The sequence below is a fragment of the Acomys russatus genome, chromosome 5 (genome assembly GCF_903995435.1).
Source record: "Acomys russatus chromosome 5, mAcoRus1.1, whole genome shotgun sequence".
In the NCBI taxonomy this organism is placed as follows: Eukaryota; Metazoa; Chordata; class Mammalia; order Rodentia; family Muridae; genus Acomys; species Acomys russatus.
This window is the reverse complement of record NC_067141.1, coordinates 76,243,176-76,260,192: the sequence shown is the minus strand read 5'-3', so window position 1 is coordinate 76,260,192 and position 17,017 is coordinate 76,243,176. Positions and strand designations below refer to the sequence as shown.

Sequence of the window (17,017 nt, the reverse complement as noted above, 5' to 3'; positions counted from 1 at the left end):
TGTTAATGAAGATGCACTATACCTGCGGCGTTCTAAGGCGCAGCAGGGTCTACTGCCAACTTTGGTTACATGATTCACACCAGACAGAGGTAAGTAAAATTACAAACATACAGGGTATCCTCTGTAGTCCCGGCTGGCCTCCAACTCAGAGACCCACCTGTCTCTGCCTCCTGAGTGCTGGGATGAAAACCTCACCATGACACCAGGCTCAAAACAACAAAACTTCTACTTCATAAATTTGCCATGATATTATTCATTTATTCTATCTTATACTAAGAATTGGTTCTTAAATTAAAAACATTTTCATTCGTTTTTTTAAAATGTGTGTAAGATGGGTGTGCAGATGGCGCACAGTGGGTGTGGACAACAGGCTGTAGCTCCGTCTCTCCTTCCATCACATTGGTCGCCCAGAGATCAAAACTCCAGTCATAGGCCTTGGGGGCAACTGCCTTTACCTGCTGAGCCATGCTGCCTGTCCAGTATTAACTTCAACATTTTATTCAAAACGTTGCCAAATGCTGAGAACGCTCAGTTGAAGCACCTAATGTTTTATATTAGGTTTACATTACATTGGCCACAATAACATCATTAGTCTATTTACTTAATTTTTTTTTTTTTTAGTTAGAGGCAATAACCTTTAAAAAGAAAGATATAAAAATATTAAAGTTACATTTTATGAAATGTGCAATAAATCTTTTTGAAAATATATTTTAGTAAACAAAGAATGATCCGGATGTTGTCACAGCTGCACGATACATTCCCGTCCCTGAGACAGTGGTGTTTGCCTGGACTCTGTACTTGGGAGGTAGAAATAGGAGGAGCCATGGATACATCGTGAGTAGGGCCATCCTGGGCTAAGCCTTTATATCTTTTAAAGTAATTATTTTACTTGTGGGTGAATGGAGACACGTGTGTTCACAGGTGCCCATAAGGCCAGAAGCAGGGGTCCCCTGGAGTTGGAGCAGCAGGGGCCACCTGGGGTAGGTGGATGCTAAGATCTAAATCATGAGGTCTGCGACGAAGGTGTGAGTTCTTTCAACCACTCAGTGAAAGGGACCTTGCCTACAAAAACCCAAAACCCAACAAATGAATAAACAAATATTCTCAGAACAACAACACTACACTGAAGCACTCATTAAGTTTTCTTTTTTATTTTTATTTTATTTTTGTTTTTTTATTTTTATTTTTTTTTTGTTTTTTGAGACAAATTTCACTGTTGAACCTTGGCTGTCTTGGATTCGATTTGTAGACCAAGCTGGCCTTGAACTCACAGCAATTCACCTGCCTCTGCCTCCCAAGTGCTGGGATTAAAGGCGTGCCACCACCACGCTCAGGCAGGTTGCTATTTTTAAAAGTGATCATATCTGCAATAACTATAGAGACCATGTCATGGGGACCAGTGCTCCATAGAGAGACACAGAGATGCATTAAAGAGTAGGCAGGAGAGAATTTTAATCCAAGATACATTCTTTGTTTACATTCTATGGAATTACATTTTTAGTAATTTGATAGTATGTGGTTGACCACAGAAATAGCTGCCACAACACACAGCTACAAGAGCTGAGTTCTGCTCCAAATGGGATATGAAATTAATCACATCTTAACCTATTTACATTCTGCTAGTGGTGGGAGCAGAATTTTGTGCATTTACAAATATTTATTAGGAAAACATACTCATTATCAAGATCTAAGAAACACAGGCACAGATGATCCCAGCGCAGCAGCGCTTCACCCAGCCATGAGCTCCGCAGACACAAGGGCGGCTCAACACTGAGCACTCAAATACACAGAGAATTTCAAAACAGCAGAAGCCCCGCCCCTGCCCCGCCCCAGTTGAGGCTTCTGGGAAACTAGTTGACCACGGCAGCTGAGACTTGTTTTCTGTAAGTAGAATATTGTTTAACTTTTTTCATAGGAAAAAGACTACGGGAAGATCAAATTCAGAAAGCTTATTTATCTGAATCCAATCGAATTCATCATTCACAATATTAAAACATCTTGCAAAGAACCATCGAGTCCACGGCATTCCTGGGTCAGAATGCACACCAACCGGAAGCCATCCTCCCAGGCCAGTCTCAGAGCGCCTTAATTGCATCATCTTCTCTCTTTGTCTCCCGTAGAGCTACATATTCACAGCTTAAAACCTGATCACTGGTCTTCTCGGATTTTGATTTTTTAGATGCCAACTCCTCCGGCATAAGACATGTGCAATGCTCCAGGGACTGTGCGATGTCATCAATGGTCCACCTGTCTTCTCGGAGAGCGTGCTCTTCAAGTGTAAAGGGCCCCTGCTTGGTGCGGGTCAGCTCCAGCACGCTGGCACAGGAAGAGAGTTCTACAGCACCCCAAAGTGAAAACTCAAGATGAGCCACACAGCATGCACACTCTGTAAACAACAGGAAGCACCGCTGCCCTCGCAGGGTACTGCCTGAGGCAAGAGCCCAGTGCCCAGACAAGGCAGTGCTTAAGAACTTAGCCATTTAAACTTACACCCATTTTTCCTACTTGGCACTTGAAGCCACCCAGGAGGTAAATATTCCTCTTACTGTACAAATAGGATACAGTGACCTGTCTATTGTCATGTGACCAGGAAACAGTGGAGGCAAAACGGAGCTTTCTGAGGCAGAGCCTGTAGGATGTAGCTTCCAGTTTTTGTTTTTGTATTTTTGTAGAATTGATTTGTCTCAATGTAAATAATTTTTAGAAGGATAAATGGGGCTTTTTTCCCTGACCCCTACTACTTTGAGTTAAAATGGTTTTTACTTGAAAAAATGTTGGCTTTCCCATCCATTACCACCGTGTTTATTTTCTAGCCTTCTCTCCGTGGTACCCCCACCCCGCCCCATTACCAGCGCCTCCTGGCAGCTGCTGAGGCTCATAAGTGCACACTATAAACCCACAATGCATCTGCACTAAAAGCAGTTCAGTTCCTCAGCCAGTCCTCAGAAAAACAAAAAGCAAAAAATTCCCTCCCCGACCAAATGGGAGCAGCACTCTCTAAATGGCAGTTCACAATTCATTTCTCTGCTTACCTTTGCCAATGTCATTGACCAAGCTTCGGATGTAAAAGCCGCCTCCACACTCAACATCTGGAATGTTAGCAGTGACATGGTGAGCGCTGACCTCTGCGAGCTCCACTTTACATAAAAACGAGCTCTTCAACACATGTGAAAACGCACTATGCAAACAATTGAGCCATAAAATATTTATGTGCTAAGCCATAAATTATTCATCTGGCAGCATATGTGTTTGTGAGATTGAAAAGTCAGAGTGTGGAGCAGGCAGAAAGTCATGAGCACATTTTAAATTAACTGGCGCGCCATACCACGTTAATACCCCAGCCTTGTTCATTTAATAGGTTTTAAATAGAAATCCCAGCTTTGCCATTATGAGCTAGAGCTGCTAAAAACTACTTTCAGATTTGTACACTTTGTTCATTTACTATGTTTGAAAATGGTCAGAAAACTCAGCTTTTCTATCATGAGCTGTACATTTCTTTAGTATTTTCAGATTTTATAACATTTGAAAAAATATAACCAAACACCAAGCAAAAATCCCTTTGGCAATGAAGAGATCTGTGCTTAGGGTGGGACACTGCATGGAGAGAGCCTGTGTATTTAAATGTTCACTTGGGAATATTCCTGAAGAAATAAAAAATAAAATAACCTGAACTGCACATTGCTGTAGGACTGGCAGTGCCCGTCTCACAGCCCACACTTGCTGGAACTCAAGGCCCGAGTGGGGCTGCCACACCCTCCACATCCTACTAGGCCCGAGTGGGGCTGCCACACCCTCCACATCCTACAAGGCCCGAGTGGGGCTGCCACACCCTCCACATCCTACTAGGCCCGAGTGGGGCTGCCACACCCTCCACATCCTACTAGGCCCGAGTGGGGCTGCCACACCCTCCACATCCTACATTGTTTCTAAGTTGCATCAAGCAAGAAAAGAGACTTGGCAGGATTAAATCAAAACTCACCACCTGGGGATTTTTTGTTTTTGTTTTGTTTTGTTTTTTGAGACAAGGTTTCTCTGTGTAGCCCTGGCTGTCCTGAACTCACTTTGTAGACCAGGCTGGCCTCCGATTCATAGCGATCCACCTGCCCTGAGTACTGGGACGAAAGACATGCGCCACCAGGCCCGGCTCCATCTGGGGATTTTAATTCTTTTTCTATAGATCACAATTAGGGGCGACTGAGACAAGACGGGGTGAAGCACCAGGGTCAGCCTGGGGTGCCAGCATTCTGAGGGACACTTGACTCTGCAGAAGGCAGCTGCACACTCGCTCCTCCACACTCTCCAGTCAACACACTGCGGCCCCCGTGCCTCACAGGCAGCCAGGAGACCCTGATGCTGCAAGCTTATGTCTCCCAAAGTGGGGGCTGCACTTTTATGGGATAAATGGAACAAACCACCGTGTGGGGGTCTTTTTTCCCCCCACTGTTTGTCAAGCTGTTTAGAATTAGGAGATGTACAAAAAAGCCTTGTGGGTTGTTTTGTTTTGTTCTTTAGCTGTTCCACCTTCCGCAGGACGGCCAAAGAGATGCAGTGAGGGTGAGGGAAGGAACGCCCTCGGGAGACGCCATCTGAAAGAGTTTCTATTCACAATTACTGGGAAATTAAGGGCTGGGTCACTTTCAGGAGCCCAAGGGCTAACAACTACATAGGCTTCTACAATTTAAACACTATGTAAACAAGCATTTCAGTTTTTAAATTTACTTCAAATATGGATCACATATTCAAACTGACAACCTGAACTAAACAACAATATTTTTGCCTTACCTATTTTCACACCAATAACATGCAGTTCACAAAAAGGGGCTTGGGATAGAAACTAGCCCACTTTTACAGTCTTTTGTCCCAAAACTAACTAAAACTGCTTTGTTTAAAAGATCAATATTAACCCTACCCAGATCTAGCCAATGGACAGGACATTCTCCACAATTGAGTGGAGAGGGGGGTATGACTTTCATACAAACTCTGGTGCCCCATATTTGACCACATCCTCTGGATGGGGAGGCCTGGTGGCACTCAGAGGAAGGATAGCAGGCTACCAAGAAGAGACTTGATACCCTATGAGTATATACAGGAGGAGGTCCCCCTCAGTCACAGTCATAGGGGAGGAGAGTAAGGGGAAAATGGGAGGGAGGGAGGAATGGGAGGATAGAAGGGATGGGATAACAATTGAGATGTAATATGAATAAATCAATTTTAAAAATCCATATTAGGTGGGCTTTGGTGGTGCATGTCTTTAATCCCAGCACTTGGGAAACTGAGGCAGGTGGATTTCTGTTAGTTTGAGGCCAGCCTGGTCTACAGAACAGGTTCCAGAACAGCCAGGACTACAGAGAGAAATCCTGTCTCAGAAAACGAAACAAAACAGAAAAATCAGTATTTACTCTAAAATGAAATGCATTAAGCATGAAGCAAAATGGAAGAGAAAGTATCCGTAAGATAAAAACTAAAATTTTAAAAATTATGTTTACTTTTATTGCTATACGTGTGAGTATGTGATTTGCACATATGTCTGAGTACCATGTGTGTGCGTGGTTCCCACGAGGGCAGAGGGTACTGGATCCCTGAGACTGGAGTTAGGGAGGGCTTGTGAACCACCATGAGGGTCCTCTGGCAGCGCAGCCAGTGCTCTGAGCTGCTGAGCCAGCTCTCCATCCCCAACTCTAACATCTGGAAAGTGCTGTCCTCTCCCTGCATCTCTAAAGAGATGTAAAGTATTTACTCCCAACGTTATAATAAGATGAAAAACATATGGAAATCGGCCTGGCTGTGTTTCTGGGCCTCCGTGGGGTTAGTTATGTAATACCTGCTGAAAGCAAACCATAACTTCTCTCACATCCATAAAATTCTAAGACCATAAGGATCCATGCTAACTATGCAAAATTAGCCAAACACAAATAAAGATAGAAGCAAAGTGGACTATTTCATATCTCTCCGTCTTACCTAATGTGAAAAACGGTGGCTGGAATTTGAGGAGGGAGACGCTGTGCACGGTCACCAGCCTGGCAGGCCTGGGCTCCACGGCTCCACCTCTCTTCATCAGAGTAGAGAGCCGCTGCCCGTCCTTCTTCAGCGCAGAGTAGCTTGTGGATAAGGAGAGAGCGCGAGTGAGAACGTGCTGGGCGAGGAAAAGTGCGGGCGGCACGGAATGGAGGGCAGCTCCAGCGCCACCGACAACACTTCTAAAATTCAACTAGTCTTTTCTCATGGTCCCCACGTTTCAGGAGGGAGGCCCTGCGTGTCTGGTTCTCATGGTCCCCACGTCTCGGGAGGGAGGCCCTGCGCGTCTGGTTCTCATGGTCCCCACCTCCCTGCGTGTCTCACTTTCCTCTTGAGCTTTCCTGAGATGACAGCTACCTTCATTAGTCCCCGCTCCCTAAAAGTCTTTCACAGTAAACACCACAAACCCGTGGATAATCAGAGTACATAGAAGCATTTTATATGCAGGAAACATATATGTTTACATAAACATATATTTAACTTAGTTTAACAAATGACATAAACATTTTAGGCAATTTTTTTTGAAATTTTCAAAGTTTTACATTTGAGAAAAATCTTGAAGAAACATTTCTGTAGATATACTTCAGTGTTCTTAAGGGGAAACAGATTTCTAAACACAAAGCAAGATCTAAATTTTAAGGGAGCGTGTCCTGATGTGTCCTGGTCATGCAGGCATGTGTGACATAGTCATGTGCACACAGGCGTGGATAAGCGGTGCTGTGCTGAGTGCCTCCTCTCCCAGTCACCTGCCAAAATCCTAAGTACCAAGATGACGGCGTCAGGGGAGAGGCCTTTTAGAGGGTGGCCAGGTCAGGTGACCGAGGTCGTCTCGCTCTGATGAGGCCACCATGAGAAAGCAGGCTCTAGCAGCACGGCGCCAGAGCCTTGGCCTGGACGTGGCCTCTGGACATGGGAAACAGACGCCTAGTCTGAGCCATTTTGTTACGGCCACTCTAACGCGCTAAGACAAGCGGGGAGGTAAGTTACACTCATAGCTTTACAAAGGCACACTTTCACCTGTTGGGTGTACTGTAAAGATTCCGGGGCCAGGCAGGCAGCACGTAGTAGGACCCTGAGCATCCGTCTACCTCAGGTTAGTCCTCTCCACGGGTCTGGGGGTGGCGGACCCCCTGCACTCCGTCACGGCCATGTCTGCAGGAGACGGGACGCACAGAGGCCGGGCCATGCTGCTACCCAGCACAGGACGAAGCGACCGCTGCCTCAGGGCCAGAGCTTCTGTCCTACCCGGGACAGCTCATCTCTCTACGATTATCTGTGATGTCCAGACTAAAGCTCAGCGAAGGAATGCCCGCTTCATTCTAGCTGGTGGTCAGCCTACAGACAATGCAGTAAACATAAGGTTGATACCGGAACTTACAGAGGGGGCACTTGCATTATGTTCCCAGTGAACTTCTGTAGAATGCCTTCAATATCTTCTTGTGTTATTTTATCTGTCAAAATTGAACCGAGAAAGATGACAACAACCATAAAGGTAACAGCCCCAACAACCCTGAAAGGCATTATTAGTAGCAGTAATTATTATTATTATTATTATTTTTATTATTATTATTATTATTATTATTATTATTATTATTATTATTCACTAAAACACAAACTACAGGTCTGGGGAGATTGCTCAGTGGTTAGGGGCACTAGCTGTTCTTCCAGAGGACCTAAGTTCCATTCTCAGCACCCATGAGGTGACTCACATCTGATTCTAGTCCTAGTAGATCTGACGTCCCCTTTTCTGGGCAGTACAGGAGTAAAGACATATGTAGGCAAAACCCTCAAACAAACAAATAATTAAAAGACATTCAGAGACCTGCCTGCTGCCAAGGCTCGCAGTGCGGGTGGGCAAAGATGCCCAGAAACCCGCCCACCGCTATACAGCAGGCGGACAGAAGACACAGAGACCCAGCTGCCGCCATGGCACACTACACAGGGAGGGGAGGAGACCTAGAGACCTGCCTGCTGCCACGCCTGCTGCCACGCCATGTTGGCAGATACAGGAGGTCGCCCAGAGGCCTGTCAGCCGTGTGGCCCACTACAGTGGGAACCACCACAATGTGCAAGTGTGTGGTGGACAGATAGGAAAGAAAAGCAGAACCAACCGTTTGAGCGTCAGAGACAGATGGACGTGGAGATGTGAGGGAGAAGAGGAACAGCCTGCTGTGAATAGCCAGCCTTGCTACCTAAGGCCATGGTTCAGCACTGCGGGACATGTGTGGGTCTGTGGCCAGGCAGCAGCGGGGTTGGTGTCAGGTTGGTGGCTCACAGTACCATAGAGAACATGGGGACGTTCCTGGTCAGGGCAGCTGCCTGGGACCACACAGATGTCCAAGGGCAATGCAGAACTGGCCCCATCTCTCACTAGAGGTCCTTGGAGAGTGAGTCCTACACCTCACCAGACAGCACAGTGGAGATGCCCACGGCTTTGGGAGAATGGGTGAGCCAGCTCCAAGGGCAAGAGTGTGGGAGAGCTGACCCCATCACTCATCTGCCATGAGGCGGAGTGGGGGTGGCATAATGTTCTCTCTCACCTGTCACCTGCAGTAGTCGGGAGAGCTAGCTCCAAGGTCAGGAGAGCAGGAGAGCTATCCCTGACCCTCATTGACTGTAGCACCTGGGAGAGCTGGCCCTGTGCCTTGTCTGGGCCACACAGTGGAGCTGGCTCTGGAGGTGTGAGTGCAGGTGAGCCAGCCCTGAGTGCATGAGAGCAGGAGAGAGAGCTGACCCTGCCTCCTACCTGGTGGCGCAGATAAGTGAGAGCCAGCAGACTGCCCAGCTCAGCTATTACCCAGGCCTAGATCCAGGGCTTTGAGTTGGCCCACCCAAAAAATCTACATTATCTGTGAACTGTTGAAGTATGTGAAAGGGGCGGTCCTCCTGATCCAGAGCTGCAGGGTCTCCATGACACAGGGCAACCACAGGATAACCAGGAGGAGTCCTGGTGAGGATCCAACAGTGATGACGTCACAGAAGCCAGAGACGCCAATGCCTCAGTGCAATGAACATTTGCAAGTGAAGATGTGTGGTCAGAGGGTACACTGTGGGACACGCTGCAGCTTCCACGGTGACATGTTGCCTGTGCTTTGGTTTGTTTGTTTGTTTAGTGTGTGTGTGTGTCTTATTTTGGGGGGAGGCTGCAAGGGCAGAGAGGAAGGGGAGATGGGGGCTGGGGTGCATGATGTGAAACTCACAAAGAATCAATACAAAGTTAAAACAAAGCAAACTAAAAACTGCAACAAATTAAAAAATAAAATAAAAACTCAGAGTTTCAAAAAGTAAAAGTTGAGTTTGCCACCTGCCCAGCTCTAAGCACAGCCACGTGAATTAGGTGAATGTGCGCACACCTTCTGTCATGTCACGGACCCTCACTTACTCTAGGATTCTTATTTGAGGCCTGATCCCACCACCTAGTTCATGTATGGTGTAGTTAGACATGCAAAAAAATAAAGACAGACAGACAGATGATAGATAGATAGATAGATAGATAGATAGATAGATAGATAGATAGATAGATATAGATAGACAACAGATAGATGATAGATAGATAGACAGACAGACAGACAGATGATAGATGATAGATAGAGAGAAAGAATAAAGACATCATAAAGCTCCATGTATGTCCTATAGGCCAAATGCCACCTTGTTGAAAAGAATGAAATACATATTGAGATGAAAATAAATTGTTATTTTTTTTAATAGAGCTTAATTTCCTAGTTCAATTCCCATGCTAACCCAGTTATTTCCCCATTTAAAAATAATGCATCATATTGGGTGATTCTAATGGAATATTTAGAAAATCCAAGAAAGATATGAAATTAGCTACAGGCACAGCCCTACAGAATCAATACAGGGTGATCAAAGGGCAGGCAAGGGATGCCGCACCCCTGCACTTCATTTCTCTAGGCTCAGTGTCTGAGTGTCTGCTACAGCAGAGGAAACAGCTGCACTCTGCATTCCACTTGAGAGAATCTGAAACTGCTCTGTGCTGTGGAATAAATCTCCTATGTGCACATTTACCTGTCTCCACGCAGGGCTATTGATCGTCTCCTCACCCGTGTCTGCTCTGGGGTCTTCTCTCCAGTTTTAAATGATTATTCTTGGTCAGCTTAAACAAACCAGTACAGAAATGGAACACACAGCAAGGACTTCGGCATGCTTACTAAGCATTTTTAAAGGTGGATCCCAGCAGATTTGAATAGACTTCTATGTAAGGCTTTTCACACGCAGCACGTTCCCAGGCTCTGTCTGGCGCACCCAACAGAAAGGTGCAGCATTATGACAGCTCTGTGCCTGCAGATGTGACAGGTCCCACACAAGCCAGGGTTTGGGTTTTCATGTTTGTAGATGAATCTTTCTATCTATTTTAAGAACCAACCATGCCTTGGAAATATTCTATAACTCATTTAGATCATAGTCAATGTGTTTAGTATTTTGCAGAAATTTTAAGCTTTTTAGGCAAATGTACATTTGATTTTATTTGAAAAAATATTAAAACAAAAATATCATGCCCTGACTTGTTCCAACACCATGGTAAAACTTAAAGGACATCGGGGAATACTGTGTGTACCCAGCAAGACAGTCTTAGCCTCACTGTGACCTTGAGCTAAACACAAACAAGGCTCAGACAGGAGGAGCGACGGCCTCTAGGCCTCCAGCACCGCAGACCTCACCTGCAGCACTGCAGAGATGTGGCTCAGAGTCCGGTGAGGACTTCCCCACGCAAAGTTTTACTCTACTGTGACATTACAGGTAGCACCTTAGTTATGCTAATCCAAGCTTGCCAAGTCTAGGTGCCCCATGCTACCACTGGGCTGGACTTGATGAACAAAATGCCACAGTTGGCAAAACTCCTACTCCCAGGCAATTAACTTAACCAGGCAATTCAAAACAAGATTAAATGGCTCTCCACTCCTTTCAGGCTCTCCTTCCCTGTGGACATGCTCACCTTTGTTCTACTTTGGTGGCTTTCTTTCATGGACACACATACATGCACACACACACAGACACACATACAGACACAAACACACACACACATACAGACACACATATACACACACTCACATACAGACACACACATACAGACATACACACAGACACACAGACACACAGACACACACACACACACACACACACACACACACTCCTGAAACATGCACCTTGCCACTATCCTTCAGAGCTCAGGCATCTGTGGTCTGTGCTGTTCATTCTGCCCTTTCCCACAGCGTGCGGAGCTATTAGCTCACCAACAAAATCTTGGGCTTTGAAGACAAAGACAGTTTTTCTTCTGAGATAACGCACACTATAAAGATGGCACTCCAGACGGTCTTGCTGAAATTTAATTTGCTCAGCGTAATAGAATCTCCAGGTTGAAGGGCATTTAAAAGTCACCTAGGCCAGCCATTTACCCAGTGTTAGGACGGCCAGACAGAAAGCCTACTGAGCAGGTTATTTTATAATAAAAGCGAGCTCATGGCTCACGTGTAAGTCGGGAAGCATGCTCGCTGCATCTAAAGCCTAGTGTTGGCCAATCAAACAGCTGTTCCATAATTAAACAATGCTACCACCATAAGATCTTAAAAATGCAGAAAAACATTTCCACATCAAGGTTATGGAAACCCAGTGATGAGCCCAGAGAAGAGAGGTGCAGCACAAGTGCAAAGGGACCCGAACATTTCATTCCTTGTTCAGTAAAATAATGAGCCACCAATGTAAAAGCATTCATTTGAACTGCACTTTTAAAAAAACCACTCTCTAGACTTGGGTTGTAGCTCTGTGGTAAAGCATTTGCCTAACATGAAAAAGGGTCCTGAGTTCAACCCCCAGCAAAACACACACACACACACACACACACACACACACACACACACACACCTGCATCCCCATAAAATCAACATGTGTATGAACAAGCTAAGCAGTCACTGCTCGCTTACAGTGTGCATCGATCCTTCCACATACACAGCACAGCAATTGTTACCTGAATTGCAGAGCTAAAAGCAGAACCGTGGAGCTGAGTGCAATGCTCCTCCACACCAAGGCATTACTGCAGTTTTGCTACACTGCAGCTGCTAAGCCACCCAAACCTCCCGCAAGCACTGACTCTGGCCACTACAGAGCAGGTAGCAGGGACTATAATCTCTGGGAGAAGGAGAAAAAGGCAAACACCTTAAAATGTGCTTCTGCCTGGGATGGCAGACAGAGGACTCCCAGATAAAGATCAGGGATTTTACTGAGCAGGTCAGTGGGTGAGGAATCAGGAACAGCCCATAATTTGGGGCACCTACACAATGAGAGATGTGGTAGGATGTCTGCAACCTGGTTGAGTTCTAAGCCATACATACATACAATGACTCTGTATAACATTAAGACATAGCTACTGTCAACAGTTCTTACAATGATCTGAATTCTAACATGCAGAAGGAATTATTGAACACCTTAGACTCTCAACATAGATTCAAAAAAGCTATGAGGCACCAGCAGAGGTCTGAAAAAGTCTAGTCTCATCCTAACAAGGATCTAAACAAAAAGCAGTTAGTATAGATGCACTTAATATGGCTGAACAACGCAAGACATAAAATCAACTCCATTTCCATATAGCAACAGTAAGCAGTTGACTCTTATCCAGAGCATCACAACAGGAAACACAGAAATTCTAAAAGCCCAAGAAAACAAATGAGCACACTGAAAACTATGATGTGTGGCTGCCAAAACCAAAGACCAAAACAAAGAGCTGATCTTGGGTCATGGGTTGGGAGACTCGACATTGTCAGTTCTCTACAAACTGGTAAATAGAATCAACTAAAGGTAGAAATCTCAGAAGTGTGCACACACATCTGGTCTGCAGTGGTGGTGGATGAAACAGAAACAGAGAGAAAGAAACATACAGAGAGAGGAAGGGAGGAGAGAGTGAGACAGACAGGGACACACACACACACACACACACACACACACACAGAGGGAGGGGGGAGACCTACTCAAAAGCTCATATAGAAATGCAAAGAAAAAATAATGAAAATAAGTCAGAATACTAACAATCTCTGATTTCAATACTTATTATAAAGTTTTCATCATCAAAACAGAACTGGTATAAAAACAGGCAAACAGATAAAGGGGCAACAATGAAGAATCTAGAAGAAAAGCAGGTACACATGGCAACTGGCTTTGACAGACTCAAAGGTATGTAGAGAACATACAGCCTTTCAAAGACTGAAGCTGAAATAATTCAATACCCACTGTGCATACGTGTGTGTGCATGCACGCAAGCACTCCTCTGGGAGCCCGTCTTGAGATTATGTACAAAAATTAACTCCCAGTGGAGCAAGATAACCAAGGGCCATGTGGGGCAGGGCATGCTGGCCGAGCTTGCTCTTAGCTGATGGGGAAAAGTTCCTTACTCTTTTCTTACAATTTTATAAAGTTCAATATTATGTCAAAATAAAAGGATCATGAGGGACATTATGGACAACTTTACACCTATGAAGTTTGCAATTTTAGACACAGTAGACAAGTCCATGGGGAGAAACAACAGGGTGATGAAGTGAACACTAGTGCATCAGACAGTGAGCTTTAAAAATTCTTGAGTTGAAGCTTTCCTTATAAAAGCACATCTCAGAGAAGTTACCAGTAAGCACTACCAAATATTAGAAAAAGAAGTAATTTCAACTGGACACAAATACTTCTAGGAAATAGGAAAGGCAAGAAGAACAGGGCCCAGGGCACAGCTCAGAGGCCGCAGTGACGGCCTGGTCCTGCTGCAATGCCACAACGGTAATGCCAGCCTTAAACTCTTGGGCACAGTCAGAACCTCAGGAGGGCAAAGTGGGGGATGGGGAGAAAAAAACAAACACAAGGTACTATCCCTCATAAACATGGAAGTAACACCCTAACTCTCCACCTGTCAGATCCAACATACAGCACACGCCAACCACCCTGAGTCAACTCCAGAAACACTTGAATATGAAGAAAACAAGATAAAACAATTTGGAGAGAAGCCTCATGTCTTCTGGACATGACAAGACTGTCCTGTACCATTCATGAGCCCAGGGCAGCCATGGTTACTGCACGATCGCGCCAGTCCCCAGCACCTCCCCAAAATCACTTTCTGTTCACGATTTAAAAGCAAACCAAATTTTATCAAAAAGGAAAAAAAAAGTAACTTCCTTTGACAAAACAGCTATTTTTTAAAAGGAAGAATCTGTAATAAATAAGGTGGGAAGGGAAGATCTTTTTCCCTCTAAGGTAACAGATCTTTTGATGTTGAGACAAGGATGGACCAACTTACTGCGGTGACAGTGCAGACTCCAGGCAAGCCCATGCCTGCTAAGGCACTTTGTCTCTGACAGTTAATAAGGGAGAGAGAGCAGGGCCAGCTGGATATCCACAAACGGAAAGCGATGGAGTGCACATGGAATGTCAGACGAAAAGCAAAAACATTTCTAGAACATAGAAAAATATTTTCTTGCTTAAAAATAGTGTGTGTGTGTGTGTGTGTGTGTGTGTGTGTGTGTGTGTGTGTGTATACGCATGTGTGAGCATGCAGGGGGACATGAGTTCTTTATTAGTGAGACAACTAACTAGACAGAGCAGTAGGTGACACCCAAACAGAAGGTTCACAGATCCGCTAAGGGACTGTCCTGCCCCACCCCAGCCAAAACCACCATGGTGTCAGGGCACCGTTGCCCACTCATGGGCATGCGGGAAGTAAAACACGCTGTCACACGACATGAGCCACATGGAGCTCACAGACTGTGGTGGAAACACAGCAACTCTGGAAAATTTGTTCACCATTTCCAGTGAGTTAAACACATGACTGCCCTGTGACCTAACAACTCTTAAGGGTCTGACACAAGAGAAATGAGCACAACATAGTTTTATTCTGTGAAATTCCAAGCCGGGAACAACACATGTCTCTTAACAGCAGCAGCTCAGGGACAACAGTGCCTGTCTCCACACAGGAGGGTCTGGATCCACTGCCCTGTGAAAACAAACACGAATGCATGCGGCAGGAGACAGGGCTCAGTGGTTAAAGCACTTGCTGCTCTTGCAGAGGACCTAGATTTGGTTCCCAGCACCCACATGGTAGCTCACAACTGCCTGTAACCCATGCCCACACGTGGTGCTTGTATGCACTCGTGCACACACACAAGCAGGAACTCACATACACATAAAATAAACATGTAAGTATTTTTTAAAAAATAATGTGTTGTGTATGTTACAAATGTGTGGGTAAAGTGGTATATAAGGCGTGGTGGCCACGCCTTTAATCCTAGCACCCCGGAGGCAGAGGCAGGAGGATCTCTGTGAGTTTGAGGCCAGCCTGGTCTACAAAGTGAGTCCAGGAGTCCAGGACAGCCAAGGCTACACAGAGAAACCCTGTCTAAAAAAGACCCCCCCCCAAAAAAACAAAAAACAAAAACAAAAAAAACCTTCAATATAAGATTATGGGCAAAATCATGAATAAATCTCATGTATGCACACAGGGGAATCCAACCACAGAAGAACACATACTGTGTAGACCTCTCTCTCACCTGAATGCGGCATTAGAGTCTACCTTGGGAAAAGGAGGAAGGGTGCAGACTCACACGGGCAGGGGAGGGGGGCTCCAGACACCTGTTCCTTCACCCAGGTGTTTGCTTTGCAATAATGAACTGAACTGTGAGTTTATCTGTTGCTCACTCTATAGAAGTTCCTAACAACGACGCTTAAATACAAACACGTGTCAGCATAAGGAGCCCGCTAGAACTTCATCTTACAGTTCAGAACAAAGCGCTCTGCTAGCTTTACATGCACTGAGCTGCTGACAGCACGTCTGCGTCCCATCACAGCCAACAGGTCATATATGCTACTTCCTGGAGCCCTTGCAGGCCGAGCGCCTGCGTTTGCATATCAGTATACTGTAAATTGCTCCTTTTTTACAGTCTATGTACTGCATTATGTTGGTTTTAAATATATGTGTATGTAGACAGGTCCAGTGCTTCAAGATACCACTAAAGGCGCAGGAAATACTGGCTTCAGCGGGCTGGAAACAGCTTCTCACTAGGCAGAAAGTAGATTTGAGGCTCCTTTATCTTGTCCTTGGTGCCCACTGTGGCATGAGATAGCAAATATTTGATAATTTACTGAAGGAAATGGAAAAATCCTACCAATCTGCAAAGAATGTCTGGAGCTGTCACCTGCAGGTCTCAAACATTGCTCAAGAAACTGTTTGACAGATGCCTCTCTCCGGGGCTGCATGAAAAGATACTTTGTCTTTATAAATCACCACAGTGACACAATAGGCTTTCTTTCACGTTTAAAAATCAGTAAGTGTGTATGCATATACATGTGAGTGTCTGTGTGTGAGTGCATGCGTGCGTGTGCATGGGGGGTATGTGTGCGTGTGTGTGAGGGGGTATGTATGCGCGTGACCATCCATGCACACGTGGCTGCAGCACACATGTGGAGATCAGAAGACAGCTTCAAGTCCTTGCCTGCCACCGCGCTGCATATGCCAAACCAGCTGGCCCACGGCTTCTGGAGACTTTCCTGTCTCTGCCTTCCTCTCACCACAGGAGTCCTGGGGATCAGAACTCATGTACTCACACAGGGGCAGCAATCACTTCACCCACCAAGTCGTCTCTCTAACCCTGAGCTGTCTTTAGTATACACAAAGGTACAAATCAGCAAATGCAAGGCCGAGTTTTTTAAGATTCCAAAATGCTTAAGGCTAGGAGGCAAATATCCCGTGCCGCCCCCCGCCCCAATAAATGGCAGCACTTTAACTCACTCGCCCCAACTCTGATACAGGTGTCCCCGGCTCCACGCCTAGCACCCTGACGGGTCTGGGTGCCATCCTGTCACCTTTCAGCAACAATATAAAGCTAAATCATTATTATTTTGGAGATGACAAAGAGGCTAAGAAATGCTCCCAGTCCTGGCTAGGACAGGGCAGGTGGCAACGAAAGCCTCCGCCAGCTGTGCCCATCTTCACACGGCCCTACTCTACCAGTTCCAAAAG

At 45.6% G+C, this 17,017-nt stretch overlaps 1 protein-coding gene across 1 annotated transcript in view; it reads right to left on the bottom strand.

Moving 5' to 3' along the window:
* Positions 1–1,196: 1,196 nt before the first annotated feature.
* Positions 1,197–17,017, bottom strand: part of Trub1 (TruB pseudouridine synthase family member 1) — a 40,853-nt gene continuing 25,032 nt past the window's right edge. Inside the window, exons 5-8 of the mRNA XM_051146855.1 lie at positions 7,394–7,466; positions 5,959–6,098; positions 3,033–3,089; positions 1,197–2,335 (exon numbers count right to left, since the gene is read on the bottom strand). Coding sequence (XP_051002812.1) covers positions 2,076–2,335; positions 3,033–3,089; positions 5,959–6,098; positions 7,394–7,466 — 530 coding nt within the window. The 3' untranslated portion in view covers positions 1,197–2,075. The remainder of the gene's footprint in view (positions 2,336–3,032; positions 3,090–5,958; positions 6,099–7,393; positions 7,467–17,017) is intronic.